At 39.0% G+C, this 19,955-nt stretch overlaps 1 protein-coding gene across 3 annotated transcripts in view; it reads right to left on the reverse strand.

Moving 5' to 3' along the window:
• Positions 1-19,955, reverse strand: part of TRIP4 (thyroid hormone receptor interactor 4) — a 65,410-nt gene that overhangs the window by 33,533 nt on the left and 11,922 nt on the right. For all 3 annotated transcript variants that reach the window (XM_036101843.2, XM_036101842.2, XM_078079212.1), the window contains exons 4-8: positions 16,875-17,087; positions 15,172-15,250; positions 9,527-9,656; positions 7,376-7,591; positions 1,997-2,123 (exon numbers count right to left, since the gene is read on the reverse strand). In XM_036101843.2, coding sequence (XP_035957736.1) covers positions 1,997-2,123; positions 7,376-7,591; positions 9,527-9,656; positions 15,172-15,250; positions 16,875-17,087 — 765 coding nt within the window. The remainder of the gene's footprint in view (positions 1-1,996; positions 2,124-7,375; positions 7,592-9,526; positions 9,657-15,171; positions 15,251-16,874; positions 17,088-19,955) is intronic.

Genomic DNA, 19,955 nt, shown 5'->3' on the forward strand with positions numbered 1-19,955 from the left:
TGCAATAACCTTCTTAGGAATTTCCTTGCTTCCAGTCTTACTCCTCCTTCCAATCCGTTCTCTATACAGGCATGGAAGTCATGCCAATCTTCTGCTAAAATTCTTTAATGACTTCTCTGCCTACTTTGGAATAAAACCAGACTCCTTAGCATGAGACATAAAGGCTTTCATGGTAAGATGCTGACTACTGTACTGGGTTGAGTAGTATCCCCCCTAACAGTTATGTCTACCCAGAACCTGTGAAAGTGACCTTATTTGGAAATAGTCTTTGTAGATGTAATCAAATTAAGATAAGGTCATGCTAGGTTAGGGTGCACTACAAATCCAATGACTGGTGCCTTTATAAAAGGGAAGAACACATAGAGACAAAAACATACAGGGAATAAGGCCATGTAAAGACGGAGGCAGACATTAGAATGATGCAGCTACAAACCAAGGGATGCCTAGGGCCACCAGAAGCTCAAAGAGGCAAGGAAGCATTCTCCCGTAGAGCCTTCGGAGGGAGGGTGTGGCCCTGCCAATACCTTGATTTTGGTGTTAGGGAACTGTGAGAGAATAAATTTCTGTTGTTTTAAGCCAACTAATTGTGATACTTTGTTATGGTTACCCTAGGAAACTAATACACCTACTAGTCCATCTTTTTTTTTTTTTTTCATCTTAACTTTTAAAAATACTTAGTTACTTCTGGTTCTACCAAATCTACAATGCTCCTAAACTGCTGAGCCTGTGCTACATGTTGTACCTTCTACCTGGAATTCCCTCCCTAGATCTGTCTCATTGGAAATTGTTATTCATCCTTAATTTAAGTCTTCTCTCAAACACCATTTCTTTGGTGACTCCTCTAGTGCATTTACGAACTCTTTCCTGAAGTCCTACTCTATGCACAACATGTGTCTATCATTGCAATTATCCTTTTTTTTAATTGAAGTATAATTAACATATAGTGTTATATGCAACCATCTTAAGGAGTTGAAATTATTTGTATCCAAACACGTCTTTCTAGGAAATCTGAAGTCCTTAAAGATAGGAGCTGGGCCTTTACACCTTTTAATTTCCTAGCACCTGGCAAAGAACCTGGCATGTATAAAGAGTTGAATGAATATCTCCAGTTGAGCTGTCTAAAGCACTGCTCTGATTGCATCTTTTTGCATAAGAACCCTCTATGGCTCACATTTACTTAGAAAACGAAAATGTGAAAACTTCCTAAACATTTAAACTCTTTAGTGATTTGGTTCTACTTACCTAACCTTACTCCATTTCTCAGGATAATCCCTTTGATAAGTACTATCTAAGCAGCTAAATTCATTTTTCCATAAATATACAGGCCATGCTTTCATGTACCCATGCTTTATTCCTACAGTTCATTCTGCTTGGAATGTTTTTTCCCCCACCATCCCCAAATATTCATTTTCTTGGATATTTACTTTTAATGAATATAGCTTCCCTATAAAAGCCTCTTTTATTCTCCTCAACTGCAAGTACTGTTTCCCTCCTCTGGGTTTCCACCATACTTTATTTATATTTCTATTAGTATTAGAGCTGCTTATGTAATCTTTTTCCCTACTAGCCAGTGAGTTTTTTGAGGACAGAAGCAGTATATAGTTTATCACTTACTACTATGCTTGCACATAGCAGATGCTCAATGTACAATGGAAAAATGAATGACAACAATGAATGTATTAATTCAAAACACCATTCCCTGGGACTACCCATTTTCTATAAAAGGTAGAGAAAGAACATTAATGAAAGGACCATGGGATTACTATCTAAATATCTTACTTTTAAAAACCCATTCTTGGGAAATACTTGGAAGATAATACAGGTCAACTTGTTAGAAGTGCTGGAAAAACTGGAAAAAACTGGAGCCAGAAAATAAGTGGTGGGTGTGTTGAAAGCGCAGATTGGTATCTAAAACCTATGAAATAGGCACACTTGAAAGGAGAAATATCTGGGCCCAAACTCCTCTTATTACCAGTTAGAGCAAAGGTCCACTAACCTGGGGAGGGGACTGGTACAGGTTGGGATTCACCAGAACTCCCAAAGGCTCATCAGAAGATCTATCCAATTTGGTCAGTGGTTGGTTCAAGGTTCCATTGGCAATTGCCTGAATTGTTTCATCTAGTCTGTGATAACAAACCAAAGGATGCAATAATTGATAATGTTCTATGCTCAGAATATCCTTACTTACCACAACATAAAATCCTTCAACAATGATAAAATTTGAAATTCAAAGAGGGGTCCATGGATGATCTTCCCTACTCCCCATCACCAACTTCCTTTTCTTCACTCCAAGGACCCTAAGGAATATAAGTTAGTAAAAGTTCCAGAACACTAAGAAAATAGGTAGGGCAGGACGCCTGGGTGGCTCAGTCGGTTAAGCGGCTATCTTCAACCTGGGTCATGATCCCAGAGTCCTGGGATCGAGTCCCACATCGGGCTCCTTGCGCAGCAGGGAGCCTGCTTCTCCCTCTTTCTCCCTCTGCTTGTGCTCTATCAAATAAATAAAATCTTAAAAACAAGAAAATGGGGGAGCCTGGGTGGCTCAGTCATTAAGTGTCTGCCTTCGGCTCAGGTCATGATCTCAGGGTCCTGGGATCGAGCCCCGCATTGGGCTCCCTGCTCGGCAGGAAGCCTGCTTCTCCCTCTCCTACTCCCCCTGCTTGTGTTCCCTCTCTCACTGTGTCTCTCTCTGTCAAATAAATAAATAAAAAATCTTAAAAAAACAACAACAACAACAAAAAGAAAATAGGTAGGGCATACTACAATCACTCATCTGTTTAACAAGATCACGAAAAATGCCAAGATTAGAAAACATGCCTAGAAATAGTCTGACCCACAGAAGAGTATTCTATAGCAGCCTATTTACTCAACACATTCAATTACTCCTCTGCCCACTCAGAAGTCCCTCTCTACTCCTCCATGCTGACCCGGACTCTATCCTTGCTTCAAGGCCCAGAAGTTCTAACAAGGCCTTCTACTGGCCCAGCATAAAAGTGCTTACTCCTTGAGCGCCTGGGTGGCTCAGTTACTAAGTTTCTGCCTTTGGCTCGGGTTGTGATCCCAGAGTCCCAGGACTGAGCCCCACATCGGGCTCCCTGCTCCGCGGGAAGCCTGCTTCTTCCTCTCCCACTCCCCCTGCTTGTGTTCCCTCTCTCACTGTGTCTCTCTCTGTCAAATAAAATAAAATCTTAAAAAAAAAAGTGCTTACTCCTTTCTCTGAAGTCCTATAATACCTACTATTTAAACAGTCACTGAATACATCCCATGTTATCCTGTGCCTATGGTGTTTGTTATTTATTTTGGCTCTAAACTCACAAAAGAATGTGATGATTATTCATTTAAAGACTACACAACTAATCCTACTGGTTAGTAAGAGATTATAGGTCCTGCAGGAACCGTATCTTATTCTACTTGATACCTCTACGTTACTTGTTGCTGTACTCCATGTCCCTGCCAGATGCTTGACAAATGTTTGTGGATAATGATAATTATGAGGCACAACATAATGAAAAGCTTTTACCAGTAGGAAAGGCCAATTAAATACAATTTAATTGAATACAATCAAAGAGATATTTGTTAGGAAACTCTGATATGCAAGGCAACTTAAAAGTGTGAAGGAGGGGTGCCTGGGTGGCTCAGTCGTCAAGCATCTACCTTCGGCTCAGGTCGTGATCTCAGGGTCCTGGGATCAAGCCCCGCATCGGGCTCCCTGCTCAGCAGGAAGCCTGCTTCTCCCTCTCCCACTCCCCCTGCTTGTGTTCCCTTTCTTGCTGTGTCTCTCTGTCAAATAAATAAATAAAAACTTTAAAAAAATAAAAAATAGAAAAAAAAACAAAAGAGGGGCGCCTGGGTGTCTGAGATGGTTAAGCATTGGACTCTTGATCTCAGCTCGAGTCTTAAATTCAGAGTTGTGAGTTCCAGTCCCACACTGAGCCCAGCATGCCTTAAGAAGAAAAAAGGTGTGGAGGACAAGGTTCTTGCCTTCAAGAAGCTTTGACTCCAAATGGCAGGTTTAAAACAGCTATGAAGATGATGAACAAAACATGGAAGGATGTAGCTATTACTATGATACAGTTATTACAATTATTGCTATTATCATCCCACGTGTTGTACCAAGTAGGTAGATTATTTCAAAGGCAAAGATTGGGGGAGAAATTTCCAAACTCAGGATAATTTTCAAACACAGGCATGAAGCTAAAAGAAAAGAAAAATAAGAATTTCTGAGGGGAGAGGTGAGTCTAAATAAAATAAGGGGGGGGGACAGTGGGATCTGAAGGAAGGAAATAGATTTGAGACATAACAAATGGGAAGTATATCTACAACTCTAGAATCTATAAAAGAATACAAATAGCTAATTAACATATTTTTAGAAAGTTCAGAATTACCAGCAAAAAACCAAAGCAAGGAAATGTGAATAAAAATTTTGATGAAATAAATACCATTTTTCATGTGTCAGAAAGGCAAATATTTCTTTAAAGTGTTGAGAAAGGGATGAAGAAACTAGCATCTTGCTATCTGGTTATAGTTGACAAGTCAAAAAGTATGCATAATATAAGATACAGTTTGAGATACTATCCAATTTCACTTCTAAAAAGCTGTACCATTTTTCATTGAACATAAAAATAATTTTATTATTATAAAGGAAATTCATAACTGGAAAATAAAAATTAATGGGAAAAAAATTAAAAATTCCTAAACACATCACCCAAAAATAATTTTATTTTTTTCTTTATATCTATGTATCAAGTATGTAATAGGTGAGAACAAATAATTATTTTGAAGTTAGTGGTAGAATTTCTTTTATGGAGAGAATAACCTTTGCTTAGGAAAATTCTATGATGGATTTGCCAGATCTGAAAGAGAAGGCCAAGGATTGGACCTTGTGGCAAGCATTACTATGTTTACCAATATCCAGTTGTGTGTGTGTGTTTGGGGTAGGGGGAGAGAGAAAGAAAGAGAAAGAGGGGATGAGGGGGGGAGAGAGAGAGAGAGAAAGAAAGAAAGAGAGAGAGAGAGAAAGAGAGACCAATGCCATTTGCAAAACAGAAAGCAGGGAGTGAGATCCTGTCCTTTCTTTTCACTGCTATGCTGGAGCCAATACCGTATCTCTGAACTCTACATTCAGTGACTTCATGTTTGTAACTTGAAATTGGCCATGATGGAGATTTTTTCATTAAACTTTATTTTTTAGAGCAGTTTTAAGTTCATAGGAAAACAGAAGGCTCACACATTTCTCATATGCTCCTTGCCCCCATACATCCATAGTTTCCTCCATTATCAACCATTTAACATTTCTTAAAATTAATCAACCTACACTGACACATCATTATCACCCAAAATCCATACTTCACATTAGGGTTCACTCTTGGCATTGAGGCTGTACCATTTTAATAGTCCCATCCACAGTAGAAAAGCATATCCATTTTCTTACACTCACAGATTATGCAATATTTTATATATATGTATTTTTTATTTCAGCCAATTAAATGGTACATTAGCTTTTAAAATTTGCATTACACTTTTAACTAGTTGAGCACTTAAAAAAAAATGTCTATAGGCTATTTGTATTTCCTCACCTGTAAATTGTCCTTAACCTTTGCTCATTTTTCTACCGGACTGTTTGTAGCAGGTCTTTATATAGATATAGATAGATATAAATATTATAAATATAATATATATTATATTAAATATATTATTATATTATTAATATATTATAAAAATTATATAATTATAATATAATATATAAGTATATATAAATTATAATATATAATATAATATATAATAATATATAATATATAATTATAATTATTATTTAAATATTTAATAATATTATAATATATATTTATATAAATATTATATAGATATTCCTCTTTTGACTTAAAAATGTTTACAATATTCTCTCAATTTGGTAGTATTTTTTTACTTTACTAAAAATATCTTGGGGTGCCTGGGTGGCTCAGTTGGTTAAGCGGCTGCCTTCGGCTCAGGTCATGATCTCAGGGTCCTGGGATCAAGCCCTACATCGGGCTACCTGCTGAGGGTGAGTCAGCTTCTCCCTCTCGCTAGTCTGCTTCTCCCTCTCCCTCTGCCTCTCCCCACAGCTTGTGCTCTCTCTCAAATAAATAAAATCTTAAATAAAATAAATAAAATGTCTTGTCTTTTTTATTTCTGGGTTTTGTATCTTGCTTAGAAAGAGCTTTATTACACCAAGATTATACCTATATTCTCCTATATTTCTTTATTTCTTTCTGATCCTTTTATCTCTTCTATATTTCACTATTTAGTCAAACTTATTATCACAGTATGGTTTGAGGTACAGATCTAATGTAGATTTTTTCCAAGTTGGTGCCCAATCATCCCATCATATATTTAACCCTTTCCTTACTATTTAGAAATGCTACCTGTTTCAGGAGAGCCTGGGTAGCTCAGTCGATTTTGGCTCAGGTCATGATCTCAGGGTCGTGGGATAGAGCCCCATGTCAGGCTCTGTGAGTGTTCAGCAGGGAGTCTGCTTGAGATTCTCTCCCTCTTCCTGTCCCTCTGCCCCTCCCCCTAATCGCATGCACACACGCTCTCTCAAATAAATAAATCTTTTATTAATTTTTTTTTAAAGATTTTTTATTTATTTGATAGAGAGAGACACAGCGAGAGAGGGAACACAAGCAGGGGGAGTGGGAGAGGGAGAAACAGGCTTCCCGCGGAGCAGGGAGCCTGATGCAGGGCTCGATCCCAGAACCCCGGGATCATGACCTGAGCCGAAGGCAGACACTTAATGACTGAGCCACCCAGGCACCCCTAAATAAATCTTTAAAAAAAAAAGAGAGAAATGCTACCTGTTTCAATTACTAATTTACACATGTGTAGACACAAGCACACACAATGCAGGTTTGTTTCTGGATTCCTTTATATTTCATTGATCTTCTCCCATGCCCAAACTATACCTCATTGTTTTAAAAAGTTTATCAAACTACAGCAATTATCTAGAAGACAAGTTCCCCTCACTGTTCATTTTCAAAATTTTCTTAGCTACTCTTACATATTTCTATTCCAAATGAATATATTTTTAAAATCAACAAAAATAGGGGCACCTGGGTGGCTCAGTCAGTTAAGCGTCTATCTTCAGTTCAGGTCATGGTCCCACGGTCCTGGGATTGAGCCCCATGTCGGGCTCCCTGCTCGGCAGGGGAGTCTGCTTTTCCCTCTCCTTCCGTCCCTCCCCTTGCTCATGCTCTCTCTCTCTTCTCTCAAATAAATAAATAAAATCTTTTAAAAAATAAAATAAAAAATAAACAAAGTAACAGATCCGTGACAGGGGGGCAAATCCTTTACAGTCAAACTGTCCCCTCCCAAACCCTTTCTGGTGCTGCCCACTTACTTGCTGTGATACTCTGCTAGTGGATTTTCATCTTCCACGATCTTCCTGCCTGCAAAGTCAATGGTGATTTTCTTAGAGAGCCGAGACATATGTCGAAATTCTCTCAGCTCCTCCTCTCGCTTTTGCAGGGTCTCCCGTTCAATTTTAGACAACCACTGGTTAGAATCACTGGCAAAGTAATCTGACTCATCATCAATGACTTGGGTCCTTCGAATGCTAAGGAGGTAAAAAACAGAACACATGTCAATTGGGTCACTATTGATAACAAGGACTTGATATCCTGAGATTATTACCTTAAATATAGATGCCCGAAAAAGTTCCAAAATCAGGTCAAGCTCTGCTTGGTTCCCAGCTTCTGCATGTATCTTATCCCCACTGCAGTCTCAGTTCAGCTCCTAAAACTAATCTCACTCTCAGGCAGAAAAAGACACAGCAGCATAACCCATTATCCTTCTACCATGTTTTTTTTTTTACTAGTCCAGCCATAATTGGGCTTCCACCAGGTTTTGCTGCATCTGAGTTCATGTCTTGGCAGGTTACTCAATATCCTACTCCCTCTACTACTGGGGCCTAGTCTATTCTTGCTAGGTCCAACTGCTGCCCTTTCCCTTAAAAACTAAGGAGTTCTATCCCGGACTGTTAAAGTCCTCTGGCTTACTCTTAGGACATCCTACTACTCTACTACTATAAGCCAGTTTCTATCCCCTGCCCTCCAAACCTATCTTCAGTCCCTCACTAAAACACTAAAACACTTGTCAAATTCCAAGATATGACAATCAGGCCTATTCCTAAGATCATACTGACAAAGAAACTGAGAACCAGAAGGAATTTTGATGACGCAACTCTCTCATTCTATAGATAATGAACCTGGGGCTCAAAGAAGTTAAGTGACTACTTGAAATGCACAAATCCAGTCACAACTGACTTTGTGCATAATGAAAATTAGTGATATACACAGGCATAGGGAAATACTGAAATTAGATTCATATATTGATTATAATTTTTCAGGACACAGCTGGAATTATACAAGTTTTAAAGCAGACAGAGTGGGAGGTTTCAGAGGGCTCAGGAGAAAACTGGTCCTACATGTGAACCTAAATAATGAAATTGGTACCTTGGAACACACAAGAAAAGGGGGCAATATCAGTAGGGAGAGACACTTTTCTAGTTTCCATTTACCAAGAAATGTACTCCATTGCCAATTCTATTTCTAATGATAAAATTTTACTGAGTAGGGACAAAAGTGCTATTTAAAGGATTAAGAGTAAATATGAGTTACAAACCTTGTGATGGGCTTACTCAAGAAATAGCTTTCAAAGTTATACTTAGATTTATAGAAAATGGTTTGGAAGGAGGAAGCATGTCTAACCAAAGGATTATAATGCCAGGAATAGACTCCCAAGTCAGTTAAAATAAGTAAAAGATTCAGGGTTCTTCAAGGACCCTCACAGATTCTCACACAGCCATTTGAAAAATGAGTGTACAAGTCCTACTTAAACATTTTTACCACTAACTGGCTCTCAATACATATTTTGTCCAAAAGAAGAAAAATAAGAAAGAAATAAAAAATAGAATTAACAAATCAATAAAACTGTCTCCTAAACAGAAGTCGATAGGCTAAATGACAAACATAGGAATGTAAAAGCCAATTTACAGACATTTTAATATATTAATCATTAAATCAGAACACAAATTTAGTGTCAAAGGGAAGGAAGGGTAAATGATACCTTCCCACGATATACCGCTACCTACACTCTCCCAGAGGCAATTTCTTACAGGTCCTCCAGAGCCCAGCACAGCAGTCTGCACCAGGTAGGCACTCTCACATATGCGGACTGACGGAATGAATGGCTGCACGTGGAACAACTGGGGAATTCTGTCAACCCAAATCAACTTTTGGGGGGTATAGTAGCATCTGCTAAAAATCAAAAAAATGTTGCAGGGTAAGATCCTCTTGGTGAGAGCCTATCTTATTCAAACATGAATTCAAAAACAAGATGTAGGCCTCGTACACAGTGGAACACTTCTTTTGCTGTGAATCTTTCATACTCCACGCTAGAAAGGTATCAAATGCCAGAATAAATGTTTTAATGGCCAGAATTTGTGGACCAGTCTATTGCTTAGCATTTGTTATTCTAACCCACATCATACCTAGTTCTGTCAAATTCTAACAGTTTGTCTTTATGCTTAATAGCCTTCTCCAGACCAGACTTAATTCGCAATTCTTGATGAGGAAGAAGGTCCTTGGTAGAGATGTCCACTTTTCCAGAATTCTCCGTCCCTGAAATTCAATAAGGAAACCAAATGGTGTCAGCCTATAATACAGTTTTTTCACTGGGCAGTGAGGAACACAGTAACAGAAGATCTGGCTCTGCTCCAGATGGCTGACAGTTTTCACTTCAATGAAAAACAAATACACAGGCCAAGCTTTACTTATCAAGCATCAAGCATCGCTTGACACAGAATTGGTTCTCAGTATACAGTAGGATCTATTTCTTCCCATATGGAAATTTGGATCACTAAGGGTACCAAACTGTTAAACAATAGAAAAATGCATTATAAATGAAAAGCTTTATTGAGGGGTGCCTGGGTGGCTCAGTCGTTAAGCGTCTGCCTTCGGCTCAGGTCATGATCCCGGGGTCCTGGGATCGAGCCCCGCATCGGGCTCCCTGCTCAGCGGGAAGCCTCCTTCTCCCTCTCCCACTCCCCCTGCTTGTATTCCCTCTCTCACTGTCTCTCTCTCTGTCAAATAAATAAAATCTTAAAAAAAGAAAGAAAGAAAAGAAAAGTTTTATTGAATAGGGCTGACTATGACCTTTAAACATACTTTCACATAGCAAAACTAAAAATTAAATAATGGAAGAAAAAGGAGTAGAAATTGCAGGAAAGGGACAGAAATGAATACTGAAAACTTATTAGATGCTAAGGCACTTAATATATTACATTATTTAATTCTCCCAATAACTGTGTAAGACAATTTCTTTTTCTGTAAAGAAGTTCAGAGACAATAATAAACTTATTGAGTCACTCAGGTAGAAATTAGAAGATGGAAACAAAATTTAAATTTAGGTCTAACGAGCCCACATCCATTCCTTGGACCATGTGTCATCTCCTGTGTGACAGCAAACCAAAAACCTATATATCCCAGAAAAGAGAGTCATAAATTATGAAAAAACAAAGACCCAAGATGTGTTAGGAAAACAAGGCTATACTGAAGGCTAACCTTTCTCTTTATTCAAACTCCAGGCCTGTTCAAAGTCCTGTCAAAACTCTCTTTTAAGGGGCGCCTGGGTGGCTCAGTTGTTAAGTGTCTGCCTTCGGCTTAGGTCATGATCCCAGGGTCCTGGGATCAAGCCCCGTATCAGGCTCCCTGCTCTGAGGGAAGCCTGCTTCTCCCTCCCTCACTCCGCCTGCTTGTGTTCCCTCTCTCACTGTGTCTCTCTCTGTTAAATAAATAAATAAATAAAATCCTTAAAAAAAAAAAAAGCCTCTCTTTTAAGATTAGAGAGAGAGATTCTTGTGTTCTGAATATAAGAAAAACACTTAGAACTAACTTTTCTTATAATAATGATCTTAAATCCTAACTGAAAAGATAGGGAGACATGTTCAACTTCTTCAATAAAAAATTTTTTTAAAGATTTTATTTATTCATTTGAGAGAGAGACACACACAGAGAGCACATGCAAGGGAAGAGGCAGAGGGAGAGGGAGAAGCAGGCTCTCAGCTGAGCAGGGAACCCGACATGGGGCTCAATCCCAGGACCCGGAGATCATGATCTGAGCAGAAGGCCGACACCCAACCATCTGAGCCACCCAGGTGCCCCTTCAATAAAAAAATTTTTAGGTATAGAGATAAAAATATTTGAAATGTCAAAATTCAATAGTGACAGGTTTTAGTCACTATCCTGTTACAGATCGGTATATTTTGGTAAAGTAATATGGCAAATACATTTTAAGTGTCAAAAATGATCATATTAAAGACAAATACCGTATGATTTCACTTATATGTGGAATCTAAAAAACAAAACAAACAAACAAAAGCAGAAACAGACCCACAGATACAGAGAAAAACTGGTGGTTGCCGGGGGGGCAGTGGAAGGGGGGAGATGGGCAAAAAGGGATGAAGGGGAGTGGGGGAGGTACCGGCTTCCACTTATGGAATGATTAAGTCACAGGGATAAAAGGTACAGCACAGGGAATATAGTCAATGGTATTTTTTTAATTCTTTTTTTTTTTAAGATTCTATTTATTTATTTGACAGAGAGAGAGAGCACGAGTGGGGTGAGGGGCAGATGAAGAAGGAGACTCCCCGCCGAACAGGGAGCCCAATGCAGGACTCGATCCTGGAACTCTGGGATCATGACCTGAGCTGAAGGCACACGCCCAACCGACTAAGCTACCCAGGCACCCCTAGTCAATGGTATTTTAATAGCATCATATGGTGATGGATGGTAGTAACTACACTTGTGGTGAGCACCTCACAACATACACAATTGTCAATCACTATGTTGTACACCTGAAACTAATATTAAATTGTATGTCAATTACACTTCAATTTTTTAAATCATATTGTTTTTTTGTTTGTTTGTTTGTTTTTTAAAGATTTTATTTATTTATTTGAGAGAGAGAATGAGAGACAGAGAGCATGAGAGGGAGGAGGGTCAGAGGGAGAAGCAGACTCCCCGCCGAGCAGGGAGCCCGATGTGGGACTCGATCCCGGGACTCCAGGATCATGACCTGAGCCGAAGGCAGTCGCTTAACCAACTGAGCCACCCAGGCGCCCCTTAAATCATATTGTTAAAAGAATAAAAATAAATTTAAAAATCCTTTTTTTTTTTTTTAAGAGAGGGAGAGAGAGGGGGGAAAGGCAGAGGGAGAGTGAGAAAATCTTAAGCAGGCTCCATGTCCAGTGCGGAGCCTATTGCAGGGCTTGATCTCACAAACCTGAGATCATGACCTAAGCCAAAATCAAGAATTAGACACCTAACAGACTGAGCCACCCAGGTGCCCCTAAAGAATCATATTCTTTGTGGCACCTGCCTGGCTCAGTCAGTGAAACATGCAACTCCTGATCTCAGGGTTGTGAGTTCAAGCCTCTCACGTAGGGTGTAGAGACTACTTAAAAAAAAAAAAAATCATATTCTTTGACTCAATAATCTGATTCTTAAGAATTTATCCCAGGGAAATAAACTGAAAGATTTAAGAGTCAAAATATCCAGTAACTGAAAAGTACGTGATCAAATTACAATAATTCAAGTTAACAAACTATTCTTAGCCACTAAAAACAATAAATATGAAGAATAGATAGCAACATAGAAACTAATTGTAAAATACCAATTGAAAAAAAGGAAAACATAAAGTTCTTTTTTTTTTTTTGAAGATTTTATTTACTTATTTGACAGAGAGACACAGCAAGAGAGGGAACACAAGTAGGGGGAGTGGGAGAGGGAGAAGCAGGCTCCCCACTGAGCAGGGAGCCCAATGCAGAGCTTGATCCCAGGACTCTGGGATCATGACCTGAGCCAAATGCAGACGCTTAACGACTGAGCCACCCAGGTGCTCCGGAAAACATAAAGTTCTATACACACTATGATCACTACTTTATAATACCAATCAATCAATCTTTATTAAAAAGAAAAAAAAACCCATGGGGACGCCTGGGTGGCTCAGTCATCAGTTAAGTGGTCGACTCTTGATTTCAGCTCAGGTCATGATCTCAGGGTCCTGGGATATTTCCCCACATAGGGCTCCTCGCTCAGTGGAGAATCTGCTTGAGGATTCTCTCTTCCTCTCGCTGTCCCCTCCACTTGTGTGTGTGAGCTCTCTCTAAAATAAATAAATAAATCTTTAAAAAAAAAAACCAAAACAATGAACTAAAGCAAAAACAAAAATTTGCGTAAGTGGAAATAATGAGTACACTGTTTTTCCTTTTAAAAATATCCTTGGGGCGCCTGGGTGGCTCAGTCATTAAGCATCTGCCTTCAGCTCAGGTCATGGTCCCAGGGTCCTGGAATCGAGCCCCACATCGGGCTCCCTGCTCTGCAGGAAGCCTGCTTCTCCCTCCCCCACTCCCCCTGGTTATGTTCCTTCTCTCGCTGTGTTTCTCTCCATCAAATAAATAAATAAAATCTTTAAAAAAAAAATTTAAAAAAAATATCTTTAACTGGGACATCTAGGTGGCTCAGTGGGTTGGGTATCTGCCTTCAGCTCAGGTCATGATCCCAGGGTCCTGGGATGGAGCCTCACGTCGAGCCCCACATCTGGCTCCCTGCTCAGTGGGAGCCTGCTTCTCCCTCTCCTCCCGGCTCATGCTCTCTTCTCGCTATCTCTGTCTCTCTCAAATAAATAATCTTTAAAATAAAAATTTCCTTAACGGGCGCCTGGGTGGCTCAGTTGGTTAAGCGACTGCCTTCAGCTCAGGTCATGATCCTGGAGTCCTGGGATCGAGTCCCACATCAGGCTCCCTGCTCGGCAGGGAGTCTGCTTCCCCCTCTGACCCTCTCATGCTCTCTCTGTCTCATTCTCTCTCTCAAATAAATAAATAAAATCTTTAAAAAAAAAAAAAAAATTTCCTTAACTATTTTTTTCTTAAGATTTTATTTTCGGGGCACCTGGTTGGCTCAGCTGGTGGATCATGTGACTCTTGACCTCAGGGTTGTGAGTTTGAGCCTCACTTTGGGTGTAGAGATTTTAAAAATAAAATCTTGGGGTGCCTGGGTGGCTCAGTCGGTTAAGCATCTGCCTTCCGCTCAGGTCATGATCTCAGGATCGTGGGTTTGAGCTCCGCATGGGGCTCCCTGCTCAGAGGGGAGCCTGCTTCTCCCTCTTCCTCTGCCCCCCCACCCACGCCTGCTCTTTCTCTCTCAAATAAAATCTGTAAAATAAATAAATAAGTAAATAAAATTTAAAAATTTTTTTTAAAAATAAAATCTTATTTTTAAGTTTTTATTTAAGTAATCTCTACACCCAACATGGGGCTCAAACTCACAACCCTGAGATCAAGAGTCGCATGCTCCACCAAGTGAGCCAGCCAGGTGCCCCATCCTTAACTATTTTTATCATGTGTTTTTCAACTATAAAAGACTTAGAAAAGAGTTGCCAAAAAAAAAAAAAAAGTAGACTTCTGTATAACTTTCAGTAGGCTTCCCTTAATGTTAATACCTTATCTTACATAACCATAGTGTAATTATCCAAAGAAATTAACATTAGTACAATACTATTAACTAAATTACAGTCTTTATTTGGATTCCAACATTTTTGCCATTAACGTTATTGTCCTGTTCTAGGATCCAATTCAGAATCCCACACTGCAGTTACTTGTCATGTCTCCTTAGCGTCCTCTAATCTGTGATAATTCTTCAGTCTTTCCTGGTTTTTCATGAACTTGCAAATCTCCTATTCCTAAACTTTCATCCAACAATTTTAGCATCAATTAGTGGATCTTGCTCGTGGCAATTACTAAAACTGTGGTATTCTAAATGGCGATTTTCTATAACCCTCATTCCTTCATGGTAATAATTGGAATTCTTCTATAATAAAGAGCTGTCCCTTCTCTCCCATTTAACTTATTCATTTGATTCAGGATATTAATTTTATTCTTTGGGTTATAATCCAATATTATTAGTAGTTTTTTGCTCAATGTTAGGTGGTTTTAATAACTTAAAAAAAATAAATGATTGTAGAATAAATGGATGAATAAACTGCATCTTGCATAGCAGGGTACAAGAAAGAAACAATCACAGATACAACAAGATGTACCCACCACCATGATGATCCAATCAGAAGATTGCTGCCTACCTGACATTAGCTTCTTCAGCAGTTTCTGGCTCTTGTTTGAGTCACGCTGTAAAATATCCTGTTCTTCACGAGTACATACCTATAAAGTAATAAGAGTAAGACACATGATCCAAGTTACATTAATTTTGTTTGCTTGATATCCTAAAATGTAACCTCAAATTACACATTAGATATGGCAATAAAATAATGAGACTGTTGGTGTTTTTTTTATCCAAGCAAATACACCAAAAATATACATATCCAAATGAGTTTGCCCTAGTCTCTTTCTACTCATCCCTTCTTTTATGAACCACAGAAAAAACTTATCTCACTGGAAGTATCCTGAATGGTTTGATAGTTAAAAAAAAAGAAAAAAAAAATCTAACCTACTTTCAAAGGACAAAGATTTGCCATCACTGAGAATACTGGGAAAAATACACGTTTTTTAAAAAGACTTCCAGTTCTAATCATGAAATCCAAGTCCTACAAAAGAAGTTATAAGCAGATGTCTTATTAGAAAGAACCAGAAAAAGCAAATTACAGTGCCATCAGTGAAAATTAGTCTAACTTTTATACTTTTATACTATATATATTTCATTTCTTTGCCTTCGAATATTACCTACTTCTAAAATAATGAATATATTAAGCAAAGAAAAAGTTCTGTTTATTATAAAATCACTGCAACTATAAGAAGGAAGGCAAAAAAGGAGTTACTTAAAAACAGTCGTTTGGCTCAGTCGTTAAACATCTGCCTTCAGCTCAGGTCATGGTCCCAGGGTCCTGGGATCGAGCCCCGCATCGGGCTCCCTGCTCTGCGGGAAGCCTGCTTCTCCCTCTCCCACTCCCCCTGCTTGTGTTCCCTCTCTCACTGTGTCTCTCTCTGTGAAATAAATAAATTTTTAAAAATCTTAAAAAAAAAAACCTATACAAAAAACAAAACAAAACAATTTCATACTGAGTTTACAAAGCTGTAAGACTCCAAAGCCAATTTGCTTTACATTACTCTGATTCGTGAACTGAAGGATGCAAGGGATCTAGTGGAAAACACTGAAATTGCCTAGAAGTTGCCTCAGTGGCACACAAAGTTTCTGCCAGCAGCCACAGGGCATTTCTCTAGAGAAAGCCCCATAGGAGAGGATATTTACTGCTGTCTGATGAATTTTTGTTTTTGTTTTATGAATATTTTTGATGGAAGACACTACATTTTTCAGGTCATCCACTATCAGCTTATTTTTTGAGTGTACTGAATAATTAAAGGACCCATGAGAGAAGAAAAAACAAAACAATATAAAATGGATGTCTTCGCCAACATCTAATACCACTGCTTCTGCCAGCCTGCTCAACTGGCAGAGTAAGTTTTCTAGACAACTTGTTAGGGTGTTTGTAAGACAGTTATTACTGCCACACTCTTGAAGTCATTCTCTCAGACAATTAAGATGAAAAGGAGGTGTCCTGGAAATAGAAGCTATAATAATATGAGAATTATGTTACAGTATAAGACTTGGAGTCCTCAACAATGCATATACTCAAAACTCTTCTCACGAATAGGCCTCAGTACTAAGACATAACCTTGGGTTTTTGACTAATCAAATTCTTGCTACTAGAGTTTACTGGACATTGGAGGGAACAAATTTCCTAAGAAAAAGAGAAATTACTGGGGATGTGAATGTCCCTACGTATTCAACCAAAGGACAGTAAAATAAAATATAAAAGAAACAATTTACCAGAGTACCACAGAAAAAGCAGGGGCCAGAGCCCTCTTGTTCACAGACAATGCGGCCACAGATCAGACAGTTATTGATCAGCTTGTGTTTCTGGCCCAGGCAATCACAAGGATGGCGACCAGGGATCAGGACGGCAAGCCTGTCCTGTCCCTCTTTTGTGTATAAACTGACAAACTTTGTCTTCTTCTTTAAGGAGTTGCTGTTCTCTTGTGCCTAATTATACAAAGATATCAGAAATAACATCAAATAATTAATGATAATGCAAACAATCAAGAAGAGAAAAACCTCAGTTCTGTTCAATGACGACTTATACACTACCTAGGAACCATGACAGAAGGAAAGGAGTGGGAGAAATACAAATTAAGGATTATCATCAAAGGTCTGAAGAAAGGTTATATTCTAGAAAAACTAGCTGATATGCCTTGCCTTTTCTGCTAGTAGCTTTCAGTCCTCTATTATAGCTGGTGGAAGGTAAATGTAGCAGTAAAAGCTATTTATGTGGCATATTTAAGCAAAGCTAAAGTGCAGATCATAAGAAAAAAATGTCCCTAAAAGCAGATGATACTCACAGATTTGGAAATATGATCAATAAAATAAGAAAAGTCAAGAAAGGGGTGCTTGGGTGGCTCACGTGGTTAAGCTTCCGACTTTTGATTTTGGCTTAGGTCATGATCTCAGAGTCGTGAGATCAAGCCCTGAGTTGGGCTCAAAGCTCAGCAGGGAGTCTGTTTAAGAGTCTCTCTCTCCCCTTTCCCTCTGCCCCTCCCCCTACTCGTGCTCTCACTCTCTCTCTCTAAAATAAATAAATAAATCTTGGGGCACCTGGGTGGCTCAGTCGTTAAGCGTCTGCCTTCAGCTCAGGTCATGATCCCAGGGTCCTGGGATCGAGCCCTGCATCGGGCTCCCTGCTCAGTGGGAAGCCTGCTTCTCCCTTTCCCACTACCCCCTGCTCGTGTTCCCTCTCTCACTGTCTCTATCTCTGTCAAATAAATAAATAAAATCTTTAATTTTTTTTAATTAAATAAAATAAATAAATAAATCTTAAAAAAATTTAAAAAAATTAGCTCCATAAGAAAAAGATGACACAATAGAAAAATGGGCAAAAGATCTAAACAGGAACTTCATAAAAGAAAATATCCAACTGGTCACCAGACACCCGAAAAGGTGCTTAATGAACTTCATTACTCATCAAGATAACGCAAAATAGGGGCGCCTGGGTGGCTCAGTCGTTGGGCGTCTGCCTTCGGCTCAGGTCATGATCCCAGGGTCCTGGGATCGAGCCCCGCAATCGGGCTCCCTGCTCCGCGGGAAGCCTGCTTCTCCCTCTGCCACTCCCCCTGCTTGTATTCCCTCTCTCGCTGTGTCTCTGTCGGGTAAATAAATAAAATCTTTAAAAAAAAGAAAAAAAAGATAATGCAAAATAAAAGCCAAAATGCAACACCAACCAGAATGGCTTAATTGAAAATACGGAGTGCTGGCAAGGATACAGGAAGAACAATTAATGCTTTCATACACTGTTGGGGAGTATAAACTGGTATGTACTAAAGCTGAACATACGCATATCTTGTGACCCAGCATTTCAGTTTTTGGATATATACGCAACAGAAATGTGTAAAAATGTTCACCAAAGACATGTACAAGAATGTTCATTGTAGCACTGGAATTGAAAACGATCCAAATGTTCAACAGATTGATGTACTCACTTAATAGAATCCTCTGTAGCAATGACAATGAAAAAGTATAGCTATACAAAACAATATGGATAATTCTTATAAACCATGTTAATTCAAAGAAGCCAGACACTAAAGAGTACATACTATTTAGCTCCATTTACACAAAATTCATAAGCAGGCAAAGCTAACCTATGGTGTTAAAAGTCAGGAAGGTGTTTTCCCTTGGGAAGGATGTCATTTTGGGGCAAAATGGGGGACCTCTAGAGGAATGGTAATGTTTTGTTTCTGGCTATATAGGTATGGTCAGTTTGTGAAAATACATCTGTTCACTTCTGTATATATGTTATAAAATAAAAATTTTAAAAAGAGAACTATATTTATCAGCCTCTGTCTTAGTCCATTCAAGCTGCTATAATAAAATATCACAGACTGGGTAGCTTATAAACAATAGAAATTTATTTCTCACAGTTCTGAAGGCTGGAAGTCTAAGATCAGAGTGCCAGCATGGTTGGTGACCCTCTTCCAGGTCACAGGAATGATTTCTTCTAGATCACTATCTCATGACACAATAAGGCTAGGGAGCTCGGTGGGATCTCTTTTACAATACTAATCCCAGGGAGGCCTGGATGGCTCAATTGATTAAGCATTTGCCTTTGGTTCAGGTCATGATCCCAGGGTCCTAGGATCGATTCATGGGCTCCTTGCTCAGGGGGGGAGCCTGCTTCTCCCTCTGCCTGTCGCTCCCCCTCCTTGTGCTCTCTCTCTCTCTGGCAAATAAATTTTTAAAAATCTTAAAAAAAAAAAAAAGAATACTAATCCCATTCATGAGAGCTCCACCTTCATGACCTAAGAACCTCCTAAAGGCCCCACTTCCTAATATAATCACACTAGCATTTAACATATAAATTTGGGTGGGGGGACATAAACATTCAGACACTTAATTATATAGATGCTTCTTGCTTTCCCTTTTCAGAGAAGAAAAATCTTTTTTTTTTTTTTTAAGATTTTATTTGTCAGAGGAAGAGACAGAGAGCACAAGTAGGGGGGCAGCAGGCAGAGGGAGAAGCAGGCTCTCTCTCTGCTGAGCAGAGAGCCCAATGCAGGACTCGATCCCACAACCCTGGGATCATGACCTGAGCCAAAGGCAGACACTTAACCAACCGAGCACCTAGGCGTCCCCAGAGAAGAAAAATCTTAAGAGTTCTAATGGTTGGGAAAATTACCACAAGGAAGAGAACAATTCTTTGCTAAGTATAAAGAGGTGACACGCCCTAATGTCCAAAGCCAAGAATTGAGATACAGAGATAATTTAAGTCAATTTAGGTAAAAATTAAAATCTAAAAAAGTGCTACAGATTTTATCTAATCTAACAGGCTGTCATTTTTTCAAACTAGTCCATTGTATCTTT

The sequence above is a fragment of the Halichoerus grypus genome, chromosome 8 (genome assembly GCF_964656455.1).
Source record: "Halichoerus grypus chromosome 8, mHalGry1.hap1.1, whole genome shotgun sequence".
Lineage (NCBI taxonomy): Eukaryota > Metazoa > Chordata > Mammalia > Carnivora > Phocidae > Halichoerus > Halichoerus grypus.